The 13,390-nt window shown below is 36.0% G+C and overlaps 1 protein-coding gene across 5 annotated transcripts in view; it reads left to right on the top strand.

Annotated features, from left to right (window-relative positions):
• FBXL17 (F-box and leucine rich repeat protein 17) overlaps positions 1-13,390 on the top strand; it is a 331,304-nt gene that overhangs the window by 90,295 nt on the left and 227,619 nt on the right. For all 5 annotated transcript variants that reach the window (XM_083818776.1, XM_083818777.1, XM_083818778.1 and 2 more), the window contains exon 5: positions 13,043-13,150. In XM_083818776.1, the coding sequence (XP_083674902.1) occupies positions 13,043-13,150 (108 nt within the window). The remainder of the gene's footprint in view (positions 1-13,042; positions 13,151-13,390) is intronic.

Raw genomic sequence — 13,390 nt, 5'->3', positions numbered from 1 at the left:
AGGAATAGCATGTCTGTTAGCCAGTAATAAACATATCTATTAACCTATAATCTAAGATATTTTTTTTTCATACACATAAAATTAATCTTTTTTTTTTTTTTTTTTTTCCCTGGGGGTAGGTGAGTACTTCTCATAAGGAGAATGCCATTTCATTATAACATTGCCTTACAATATCAAAAGGAAATCTGCAAGTCTGATTAAAAATTGTAGGTTCCTTGGAGATTTTGTAGGTTCCTATGAGATGCATTAAAATAAATGCAATCAGTAACCCTGTTGGCATCTGAAATTTGACACCCTGTGTTGTTTTCCTGTTTATTTTAAACATATTCCTTTCATAATGGTCCATATGATATGACAAATTTTTTACGAAAGAAGGCTAATATGTAAATTGCTTTGAATAAGAGTTATATAGCTATGGTATCCCTATGGATAGTAATGTCCATTAAATTATTTGTATTTTACTGTGAACTTTGCTATAGTATGTTATTTTAAGAAATTACTTGCTGAATCATTTATTATATTTCAATAAAATACCATCTCCCTTCTTCCCTTATGGAGTACAGCTATTAAAGTATAGAAAAGGAAAAACAATTATGAAATTACTTTCTTTGATCTATGCAGTTGTAATTGTAGTCCTTTTGCTATCTTCCTTTTTTTTTTTTTTTTTTTTATTGTATTTACAGCAATAAACAGGGAATTCTGTCATTTTATTTCTTGTCCAATTTCCAGTGTGACATGAGAGACTTTTCACTAGTTAAGGAGCCTGTCCTCCACGTTGAAGAGCAAAATTTGTAATATATGACTTCTTCCTTCCCTTAAAGCAGGTATTCATCTCATCATTTCTTACATGGTGACTGTAAATACAATCCACACAAACAGAGTTGAACAGATTCCAGAATTAAATTAATTTTGGTGGATTGGGCAGACAAAGATTCTGTGATTTATACAGGAAAAATTGGAGAATCTTTTCTGTGTATGCTTGTGGAAGAGGAAGAGATGCTAAAGCTGTAAATAGTGTCTATGAAATGCCACAGGATAGAAATATCTTGGAGGTGGGTTTTGGTTTTGTACCCACTTACAGTTTCTGCACTAGCGATTCTAAGATATTTTGTGGGGACAGCTAGTTATATAGCAGCTGATGATCTCTGCTTCATGAAGCCGTATTGTATTTCAATTGTATAGTTTTTTGTATGGCTAGGATGAGTAGATATAACTTGCAAAAGCAAGGATAATTCCATGAACATCATAAGCAAATACTATGGAGTTTTTAGATTTTTTCTGATTTTTTTTTTATAGCATAGATTGTACCGTGTGTAAACATTATATTACATTTCCAACTGCTGTTAGAGCTTCTCCTCTCATTAAAGTTAGATGGTAATTCTCTGAAACTCTGAGAAATGGTTTAAATAGAAAACTTATATCAAAGCACTGTGTGATTTTATAATTCTTTTAAATGTCTACAATGTCTAACTTCTTTAAGAGGAGATTTTTATCACATTATTTTAAAAAGATTACTTTTTCAATCATATTTACTAATTCCTAAAATAAATGTGATATCAATAAATGTGATATCCTATTTTTCCTTAATAATTCTGGATGATTATGTAGGTAAATACCAGATATTTTCTGTCTTTGTATCCATATTAGCCTTAGAGGTTACAATGCCTGTATTACCACTATCATATTTATTAGTGCTAGTAGGTATTACAGGCCTGTGTTATTGATTGTATTGCATACTAGGAAAATGCTTTTGCCTTGGCAAGAAGAAAGGATTTGGGGGTTTGGTTAGAAAAGTCATCCTTTTTATAAGCGTTTTATCTTGCTTTGGCTTTACTGTCACTTTGTTTCACCAAGACATTTTTAGACATAGTGAAGAATCTGACAAACATGTATCCCTATAGCATACCAAACAAAAAGCATATAGTTAGTATTTTCTGTAGAAATGGTACGAAGAGGGTTGTAGTACATTCATACTACTTTGTTGCTTTATGAATGTGTAACAGCTTTCATAAGCAAGAATCTGTCAGGAACAGTGATTGCTGAGTTGGTACTGCATCACAGCAGTGAGTGTTGCCAAAGTTTGTATTTAAGCTTCTTACCTGAAATAAAAAAAAAATATTAAGAAGGTAATGTATCTGTTTTGCCCATGACAATGATTTGACAACAGAGCTAGCTTCTGCTATGGTAAAGATCGTGGTGGTGCTTTTAATGAAAGGAACATGTATTTGTCCAATACTTGATGGATCAAAACAAAGTGGTTTATGTTTATTTGGGTAGTTAGACTATCAAAAGATAAGTGTGAAAGCTTACCAGAGTACTGAACAAAACCAAACAGTTAATGTTTTTGTATGAAAAAGGAAAAAGTTATTGGAATAAAGCAAAAAGTAGACTAAGAGTGTTTCATAGTTCATAGGCATAAAGACCTTAGTAGTTTAAGAGTTGTCTGTGAACAAGGTCTTTCTTTCAGATCATAACGGTGCTCTGCTGGGTCTGTTTTAGAGGGGCAAAAGTATGAGTGCAAAGCATATGTTACCTGACTATGTGATGTGCAATAATCTTCCAGCCCCTTTAGAAACCTTGAAATTGTGATAGAATAAACTGATAAATGTGCCAGAGGACATTAATTTTAATGGCAATGTATAAAATCAAATTGCAGAGAGAGAAAATAAAAGTGAATTTCTTTACAAAAAGATTTTAAATGGGAATGGGTTCTCTTCTGTTAGAGTGAACAATAAAGGTGTTGAATAATCTGGTTTTGTGCTGTTCTTCTACTCATAAAACACAATAGAAAATATGCTAATATGGCTGTGGTGGGAGGAGGTAATGCAAAGTCATTTTCTGCCAAAGAATGGACAAATACTTGACTGATGCATTTCTTACACAAGGAAGAAAGGTGAAGTGGATAGACCAATAAACTGTGGAGCTATTTTGCAGTTGGAAATATTTTCTTCCTTTTGTGTTCAGAATTACACTAAGTGAATAAAATATATTTTTAGCATGTGAATGCATCTGCCTTTTGGATACAATATATGAATAGAAGAAGATGCTCAGGATATTATTTCAAATTCTTAGAAGTCATTTTGCATTCTTTTTTAAAAATACGCTGAGCAACTCTTAATTTCCTGTAAACTTTTGTGTATATACAGTATTTCTGATGTATAGTTTTCATTAGATCATTTGTAATACTGTGGCACCATTTGTCTGCAAATAAATATATATTTAATTTTCTTCTGAAATTGAAACGGTTGTCAGATTGTGTATAAATGCAGTTTGTTGAAAAAAGTATATATTTGTTCTGGAAGCAGTATTTTGCCAATCCAGAGTAAGCACATTTTGAAGATAAATTTCATCTTTTGGTATAAAGGCAATATTTTATAAGCTGAAGAATTGCTTTAACAATTTTATTTTAGCTCTGCAATAAATGAATTAGATTGTGTTGATAGCCATGTGCAATATAAGGGTCTTCAAACTGTACTTGATTAACTTGTAAGTTAATTGATGTGGAATCAGAGATAATTTATATTGAGAATTGAGATTTGTTTTCTAACCCAGCTATTTAAACCAGTTTGAAAATAGCAGTTGTCTATAGCTATTTATTATTTCAAACTTAATATGTTCCAAGTGTGTTGTTTTGCCTAGTATTAATTAAATCAGGAGATAAAATAGATCAAAACAGGGAGAGGAACTCATCTGTTTCAATGGCTGTCATCAGTAAGGAGAAGAGAATAGTACTAACGTGGTGGTAGCTTTGTGCCACAAAACTGGAAACAGTACTTTGTATTGCCCTTGACTAAGGTTATTAGACTTATGTATCTAAAAACTAAGTTAGATGAATTAGCATAAGCCTATAAAAATTCTTCCTATTATCAAGATAAAATAGGAACACTATTCTTTATAGCCAGTTGTTCAAACCTCTTTAAAATGTGGAAAAAGCATTAAATCCAAATACATTAAATCCAAATACATTCTAAAAAGATACCTGATAAAATTTTAAGCTAATTATTCAACTAAGTATGTGGTCTTTTTTGTGTTTTGTTGTTGTTGTTGGTTTTGATACTTACAGTATTTTGAAGCAGTTAGTAGAATGTAGTTGATGAGGCCAGCTGGTGAATGTTAACAAAGAAACAAAAAGTGAAAGTACTCTTTTCAACTCTTTATGCTAGTTCTTATACTTTTGCCTATCTTTCCTCTTGCATGATGTAGAAACTCCTGAGCTAAGATATAAGGATGAAAGAAAGGACAGCAACACAATCCTTTTCCCTCTCCTCCTCCTCTCAGAATTGAGGGTGGGGTAACAATTGCGCAGTGTTGCATAGAGCCTTATCCAGAGAGTGTCTGATGTGGTCTGAGGTAGGCAAGAGTGTACAGGGTTGAAAGCCCAGGCAGATCTCCAATTCTGATCTCAGAATGAGACAGCCCTAGGGTCAGTGCTTCATGGATACCAGGCAGAAGGCACACAGGAGTTCTACAGACCCAGTATTCTGCTATGCTGCTTCAGGTAGCTAAGGCCTCCTGTGAATTCATGCTTCAATTACTGTATTAATCTTGTGTACTATAAAGTGTTGCTCTGATGGAATAGCTCATATTGTAAGGTTCACCTGAATAAGTAGGAGTTTCCAGGCTTTGTTTCTGTATCTCATGTTTACATTTCAGCTTTAATGGTGAAAGCTGTTTCAAGAAACATCCCTTTCAGTTAATAATTAAGCAATTTTTATTGCTGTTAGTAAGGAGCAGTTTTCTATTTAATGAAACACTGTACATTTGTATTAAGTTTTCATAATGGAAAGGAAAACAACATTATAAGCCTGGGTTATGAAATTTTTGAAAATATAACCTAAACATTACAAATTAACAATTATTAAAAAACTATTTTTTCAGTTCATTTGTTTTCTTTATAGATAAAAGAATAGAAATGTTTAAATTTCTTTATTTAGCATGTTCATAGAAGTTGGTAATGCTTCTTAAATTTCCCATTACAACTGCAACTTAGAGCTGAAAGTTGTGGAATCTCTTTTTTAATAAAGAAAATGGTTAAATTTACCCACACTGAACATGAATGTATTATATGTCCGACAGGAGTTAGTTAAGATGAGCCATGCCTTGCTGCTGTTCACTAATGAAATTTGGATGTCCTGAAAACTTTACTAGGATGACAGATTAACTGTGCCTTATTTTTGTCAGTGTTCTGTAATGGTACTAAAGGATCAAGAAGTAAATGTATCCTTGCCAATAATATTTACTTCTTCAGAGCCTTTATGACAAATACCATTTAAATCACAGCATCACAGAATGGTTGAGGTTGGAAGAGACCTCTGGAGGTCATCTGGTTCAACCCCTCTGCTGAAGAAGGGACACCCAGGGCCTCTTGTCCAGGTAGCTTTGGATTATCTCCAAGGAAGGCAACTCCACAATCTCTCTGGGCAACGTGTACATGTTCAGAGGGAATCTTGAACCTCTTGAGTTTCAGTTTGTGCCCCTTGCTCTGTCACTGAGCACCACTGAAAAGAGCCTGGCTCTGTCCTCTTTGCACCCTCCCTTCAGGTATCTGTAGACATCGATGAGATCCCCCTCTTCTCGAGGCTGAACAGTCCCAGCTCTCTCAGCCTTTCCTCATAGAAAAGGTGCTCAAGTACCTTAATCATTTTTGTGGCCCTTCATTGGACTCTCTCCATTATGTACCATGTCTCTCTTGTACTAGGGACCCCAGAACGGGAACCAGTACTCCAGGTTTGGCCTCTCCAGTGCTGAGTAGAGGGGAAGGATCACCTCCTTTGACCTGCTGGCAGTACTTTTTCCTGGTGCAGCCCAGGATACCGTTGGCCTTTTCCAGATGGCTTTTGAAGATCTCTAAGGAGGGAGACTCCTACCTCTCTGGGCAACCTATTCCAGTGCTCTGTCGTCCCTACAGTAATGAAGGGCTTCCTGATGTTCAGACAGAACTTCCTGTGTTGATAAGTACCCCCCCGAGCCTTCTCTTCTCCAAGCTGAACAGTCACACCTCTCAGCCTCTCCTCATAGGAGTGATGCTCCAATACATTGACCATCTTGGCAGCCCTCAGTTTGACTCTCTCCAGTGTGCATAGATCTCTCTTGGACTGGGGAATCCAGAACCAGACACAGCACTCCAGATGCAACCTCACCAATGGCTGAGTAGAGGGGAATCAATGCTCTTTACCTTCTGGTGACTCTTTGCCTAACGCAGCCCATTAGCCATCTTTGTGGCAAGGGAACAACATTGCTGAATCATGTTCAGCTTATTGCCTACTAGGACTCACAGGTCTTTATCTGCAGTGCTGCTTTCCAGCTGGGTGGCTTCTAGCATGTCCTGGTGCCTGGGTCTGTTCTTCCCCAGGTAAAAGGCTCTACACTTCTTCCTTGTTGCACTTCACGAGATTCTTGTCAGCCCACCTCTCCAGCTTGTTTATGTCCCTCTGGATGGCTGCATGGCCCTCTGGTGAGTCAGCAACTCCCCCCTGTTTCATGTCATCTGGAAATTTACTGAAGGTGTGCCCTACACCGTTGTCCATCTTAATGAAGTTAAACAAGACTGGATCCAGTATTGACCGCTGGGGTACTCCACTCATTGGGCTCCAACGAGACTTTGCACTGCTGACCACTACCCTCTGGGTCCAGCTGTTCTGTCAGTTTTCAGTCCACCTCACTTTGGCTCATCCACCCCATACTTCAACAGCTTCTCTGTGAGGGGACAGTGTAAAGGCCTTACTAGAGTCCAAGAAGACAACCTCCCCCCTCATCCAACAGGCTGGTGATTTCATTACAGAATCTTAACAGGTTGGTTAGGTGTGACTTTCCCTTGGTGAATCCATGCAGACTAATCCTGATGATTTTCTTCTCCTTCCTGTGCTTCTCTGTAATCTTGGAAATGGCTTCCAGGATGAGCTTTTTCATCACCTTTCCAAGGATCGAGGTGAGGCTGACAGTAGTTCTCTGGGACCTCCTTGCCCTTCTTGAAGATAGGAGTGATAGCTGCCTTGCTCCAGTCTTCTGGCATTTCTCCAACATGCCACAATCAAGTAAAGGTTATACAGTGTCATGACAATCACATCTGACAGCTCCCTTGGTACTCATGGGTGCATCCTGTCTGGATCCATGGACTTGCGAATGTCCAGTTTGCTTAAGTATTGCTTAAGTACATGATCCTCATACGCTAAACGTACATCTTCCTTGCTCCATCCTTTCAGCCTGGCCTCTGGGAGCTGGGATTCCTAGAGGCCAGTCTTGCTGGAGTCCTAGGATTCTGTTTGTGGATACTCTAAGTCTATCAGTGGATACTTTAAGTATTACAGTCTACTGTAGAAATGAATTTTAAAATGAAATTGAATTTATGTTTGAATTCAAAAGTGTTTGAATTCAGAATTTTGCTAGTAATTATTTACTCATGGTCTATGAAGGTATAATACATCTATCTATGTACATATATATGCTTCAGTTATAGCATAAGTTTCCTGGTTTCTAACTTAAAGTGTAATATCATGATCTGTTTGACCCTCTATTAAAAAGTCATTTTAAAATGTTGGTCAAAAAAAAGACAACAGCATCTGTGTGGCAAAGATGCATTTCTTTGTGTGTACTATCGTGTTGCTTTATGCTGCTTTTGTGTGTGTATTTTTATGTGAGTAATTAAGCTTACCTGAAAGCTCATGTGGACAATGGACATTGTTTAAGTATGGGATATAAAACAGGTTTGGAGTGCCTGGCCGCATGCTTCATGCTGGGAGATTTCTGAGTGGGTTATATGTGTGCCTTTAAGTCTGTAGTATAGCAAGAAACTCTGTACTATAGAAAGAAACTCTGTAGTATAGAAGAAAAGCAACAAAGTTTTAGGACTGATTTAGCAGATGTGCTTTTAGTAAGCCTCTCTCTTTCCGAACTTATCAAATATAAAGCTGAATTCAAGTGAGTCCTTTCTGACCCTTCCTTTCTTCCCATGCACAGTTAAGTGTGGTTAAGCTGGTGTCTGTTGAAGACAGGTAAAGATTCACGGAGTGGGGCATTGGGAGTAAATGGGTTTCATCTACCATTAGTGCTGACTTGTGCAATGCACGCTTGGATGTTACATTCATGGCAGACCAACTATACTTACAAGAGAGCATATTTTACTCTACTAGAGTTTATCTTGGTGTCTTTGTACTGAACATATATACATATATACTGCAAACTTTTATTTATGTATTTTATGTGAAAAATTCACATTTAGGTGTACTTGCAGCACCCCGTTTGAATGAGAGAACATGGTGTCCATTCTGGGTCAGTTAGTGCTTTTATTCCTCTCTCTTTTTCATTTCAATTATTCTGTATCAGCTTCTCTAGGTTTTTATTAATTGCTGGGCATTTTAGTTGGAATTTAAGTAGCTTGTCTTGTTGTACCTCGAACTTCATTTTTGAATTATCATCCTTGCTTCAGAACTGTTTTGTTTTGCTGCTTCAGTTATGGAATGTAAAATAAACTAATACTTATAGAATTTAATGCACAATTGCCAAAATATTGAATTTATATAAAACAATACAGAACTGGAATTCATATATAATAAGCTGTAATACATAAAAAGAAAATGATTAAACCATATCTCACTTATCATAGATCTTTTTAACAGGAGCAAAATCTGTGTCATTAGTTCCAGTCCAGTGTATTTCCCATTCACAATGCTTTATTGCATAACTTATAAATCTCTCCTCATCATCCTATATTACTTTTTCAAACCAAGACTAACATGAAGCAAGACAGGGTGAATGAAAGTCAATGAAGGTCGACTAGACAATCAGATTATTAAAGATTCTTAGAAGAACACTACTGTGATCTATAAAAGAATTAGTTGTGAATTTCTGTATTCTCACTGATAAGGTGCACTTCTGTAGACTGCAGTATAATTTCTTTAATAATGTGTTTTCAGATCATACTAGTTTAATCTGTTTAAACAGTACGTCTGAATGTCAGTTCAGTACTCTGAAATACTTGGTAGGTTGCAGAAGCCATATTTCACTTACTTGTCCTCTCTCCAGGGTGGTAAAGAGGAAAATGTAGTATACAGTTACATATTGCATTGTCAACAGAGTTAAGATTGCATAATCATTGCATATATGTTATTGGTAATTTTCTGTGCATTTTTTTTCCATCTGTCACTGATCATTCATTTTGCAGAATAGGTCAACTCTTGGGAGGTTAAAACACATCTGTACAGTGGAAGAGGTTACCATTCCTGGGTACTGGGTACTGGGTCCTGGGAAGAGGGTACCATTCCTTCTACTGTTTACAGTAGAAACAGTGAACTGGTCTGCATGTTTGAATTTAAAACTCAAGTATGTATATCAGTGCTAGACACAGCAGATGATAAAACAGAAAACAACCTAACTAAGCAGAAGAACGCTGTTTTCAATCATAAAAACTTATTTTAGCTTTAAATTTATCTTTGTTATTTCTATTTCAGATCTGTCTGGAACTTAGCTACTTTTTTCTCCCTTGTAGAATTCGGTCTAATGAAAGATAATAATTCTACCTACAAAGCTTGTTTTATTATGTTTTTGGAACTGTATATAAATAATGACAGATTGGATTCAGTCATCAAGTACTCCAACTGAACAGTAGGTCAGCATGCTTGACTACAGTGCTACATGCTTGTTTATATATAAAGTCTGAACTATTGCATGTTCTTAGTCACCTGCAAAAATACAGACATAGTACAATTAGTTTTTTTAGCCCCTTTGTCAGATAATTAGTTCAAGAAAGTTATCATTAGATGTTTCTATACTTGGTATGAGTACAGCATGAAGAATGGCATGATGAATCAGGGGAGGGTCAGGCTGGGTGTCAGGAAAAGGTTTTTCACCCAGAGAGTGGTCAGGCACTGGGACAGGCTCCCCAGGGCAGTTGTCACAGCACCGAGCTGCCAGAGTTCAAGAAGCGTTTGAACAGTGCTCTCAGACACAAGGTCTGATTTTTGTGTGGACCTGTATGAAGCCAGGAGTTGGACTCAGAGATCCTTATGGATCCCTTCCAGCTTGGGATGTTCTTCGATACTGTGATTCTCTGATACTATTTCATATTCATTTTATGAGAAGATGTTGTTCTTGTGAAACTGCGAGTTTGTATGTGTATATATATATACATATGTATTATATATATATATATATACACAGAAATAAGTATGTTTATTTTTCCTCCCAATTAATACTGTCACAGAAAAGTGCAGTTATGTGTGAAGAGTAGCTAACCAAACAGAATATTTACTGATCTTCATTACAGGCTGGCTGGCTGGGAATCTTATTAAAATACAAATTACTATAAATGACTCTGGGTCTGAAAAAGAGGGATGGTAGATACTGGTATAGTAAAGAATGCTGACTGTGAGATTACAGTGCTGACTGGGAAATTTTTACAATGTTTCCCAACAGATCTTGAAGTCACCTCCAACAGGTGGTGGGTTTTTAAGAGCTGACAGGAAAGGATGGGATCTGTTATTGAAATGAGCCTGAAGACCTCAACAGTTTCAATGCACTGCTATTTTATTTATAAGTAAAGATTTAAGAACAGAAATTTCCATTTGCAATAGCAAAATGTCTGACAAAAGTTGTGACTTCAACCACAGGAAATGTAAAGCATATTCAGATAACATCACAATACATTTGACAGGTTGCAAATAATTTTTGTAAACTGGGAAGATCGTGAGGCTTATGAGGTAATGAATAGGGAGGTTATAATCTTTTTCTGACCAGATAGATGCCGGATATCCAACAAGCACTGGAAATGTTGACTGCTAGTCTCTATGCTATTTAATACTCATAATCTGCTGTCACTAATTTTTACCAAAACTATTTTTTCATAAATGTTGTTTTGGATGCTGAAAATTCCACACTACACACAGAAGATAGTTTAAGATGCAGTAATTCTATTATTTGCAATCAAAACTTCACTTCTAAAATTTTCGTGCACCCAAATATATCAGCTATATGAAAGAAATTACTTATATTTTAAAGGTTTAACTTTGTTATAAATTTGTTATGGTAGGCATTTATGCTATTGATTGTTCATTAATTCATTTCCTTGCTAGCTAGGGCAAACCTGTCTGAAACAGAGAATCATACTTTTTGTAAAGAGAGGAGGATAATATTGTAAGAGGGTCCTTCTCCTAGCATGTTAATGGAAGTAGAGGGTTTAGTTTATCTTTAGAAAAGCTAAAGTGCTAGAGAGAATGTATTGAATTTCTGTTTCTCTGTGCCTAATTTAAAACTTTCCTGAGTTGTCAGAAGACTTTTTTTTTTTTTTTTTTAACTACTCTGGTTCTTGTTGAATGATAAATAAGGCAAATCTGTCAGTGTTTGATCTCTGGTACTATTTGTCAAAGGTTTTTAGTAGTTAAAATCTGCAAAATTCCCAAATAGTTGGTGTGACAGTCCTCAGATGAGAGGAATATGCAGAGGTGAAGTTGTAAGATGTCGTCAGATCAAAATCAAAGATGAAATTTCTTACTACATTGTTTTTAGAGTGATATCAGTAGACATTAGACATGGGTTTATGCAGAAAATACATGGCCACTGCCCAGTTTACAGTTGATTCTATGTAACTGGCCCTTTTTCCCTTCCTTTTGGCCTATTTTCAGCTTTATTGGTTTCTAAATACCCACCCCTCCAAAGACTTGCCTTATATTTATAGTTGGAAGATGTGCAACTACAAAAAAAAATTTAGTCATTAAGAAATCATTCCTCTGAGAAAATGCATTGGACCTATATAAACCACATCCAATAACCCCAGATCGGTGCAGTTTAAATGTGGTGTTGTACCTATAATATTGTTGGTGGTCTCCTTTATCTCTGGGCTATCTTTTCAAAATTTGTCTTGCCAGAGTCTCACCAAGGTCACCATAAGCTGCCAGCATGCTGTTAAGTGACAAACTAGTCAGGCAAGTTGGAACTGTGGATAAAGGTGATACGTAGCACAGCAGGAATATTGTTCCTATGTATGTATTCACCTGAGGCTCAGTGGTGGACTAGATATTTCAAAATTTGTTTTGCTTCTGTGATAACAAGACAATGTTCTTGCACACCCAGAATGCCCTCAGGTATTCAGGACTTATGATTCCAGATACAGTGAGACAGACAGTGAGACATTCCTGTGCAGTTTGGCTGGAAAGTACATGTTTTATCACAAAATCAGAATAGAATTTGCATTTCTGTCGTTTGCACTGGGAATATATACTCCTCAGAAAAGAAAAAACAAAAAAAAACTTGTTGAAAGAAAGATATGCAGATGTCTTAAGTGTATCCAGATCAATTTTACATTCTTCACAAAGTTCACAAAATGTTGTTCTTTTGAGTCTACATATAAAACATTACATTTGTTCAATAGTTAGTGTTTCATAGTTATCAAATCTTATTAGACACAATTGCAAAAAAAATAATAGTTGTTGAAATACATATAAATCTCGTTAACAAACTAGGTAACATCTCCATTCAACTGATAACCAACACAGAATGATATATTGCCATGAGATGCCAGTCTGATGTGGAACACAAATGCAGTATTATCTTTTTAGTTAATAATTATTAACAGCTTCCTTTTAGTAAAAATGCCTAGAAAAAGGTTATAAACTTAGGATATGAATTCACATTCTATGCCGAGTCAATGATGCATAGAATGCACAGCATGATTCTGCAGGGTGGCAAAACCAGATTTGTTAGTATTTCAATGTTTGTGTATAATTTATGTGAATAGTGGATAGAATGGTCTCTTGGGTTATCTGCATATTAAGAATATCTGAATTTCAGTTGCCATCATTCTTTCTTCTTCTATTTGTCCTCCTCCTCCAAGAATATGATCCCCCTTTCCCATGATCCCTCTCTGTACACATCTGTGTGTGCATATCTGATGTTTTCTTTACAACTCTTAAAATAAATAATAGTAGTGATAACAGTAATTATCTGTTATCACAGAAACAATTAACGAGCATCTTGCCAGAGTTACAGGGAAAATACAAGAACATGCTCATATCACCTATTCAACTGCTACCTGTCTATCTTTTTTTTGTAGGTGACAGATCAGTCAGTGAAAGCATTTGCTGAACATTGTCCTGAGCTGCAGTATGTTGGTTTTATGGGCTGCTCTGTTACATCTAAAGGAGTCATTCACCTCACCAATGTAAGTATCATAGCAACTTTTAACTTGTCATTAGTGTTTCAGACTGTGGCCAAACAATAGGTGTGACAGCCAAGGTAAGTTTATACATGTGACAAATGACACTGTCACAGAAAGAAACATTACAAGATAAATGAACTTTGCATTATTTGAACAGATGTTTAGACTTCCCCGTGTTAAACTGGAGAAACACAAATTCTAAGGATGACACTTTTTCTTAGGTTTAATAATACTATACAGTCA

The sequence above is a fragment of the Anser anser genome, assembly GCF_964211835.1.
Source record: "Anser anser genome assembly, chromosome: Z".
NCBI classification, from domain to species: domain Eukaryota; kingdom Metazoa; phylum Chordata; class Aves; order Anseriformes; family Anatidae; genus Anser; species Anser anser.
This window is presented reverse-complemented; position numbering and strand designations above follow the sequence as displayed.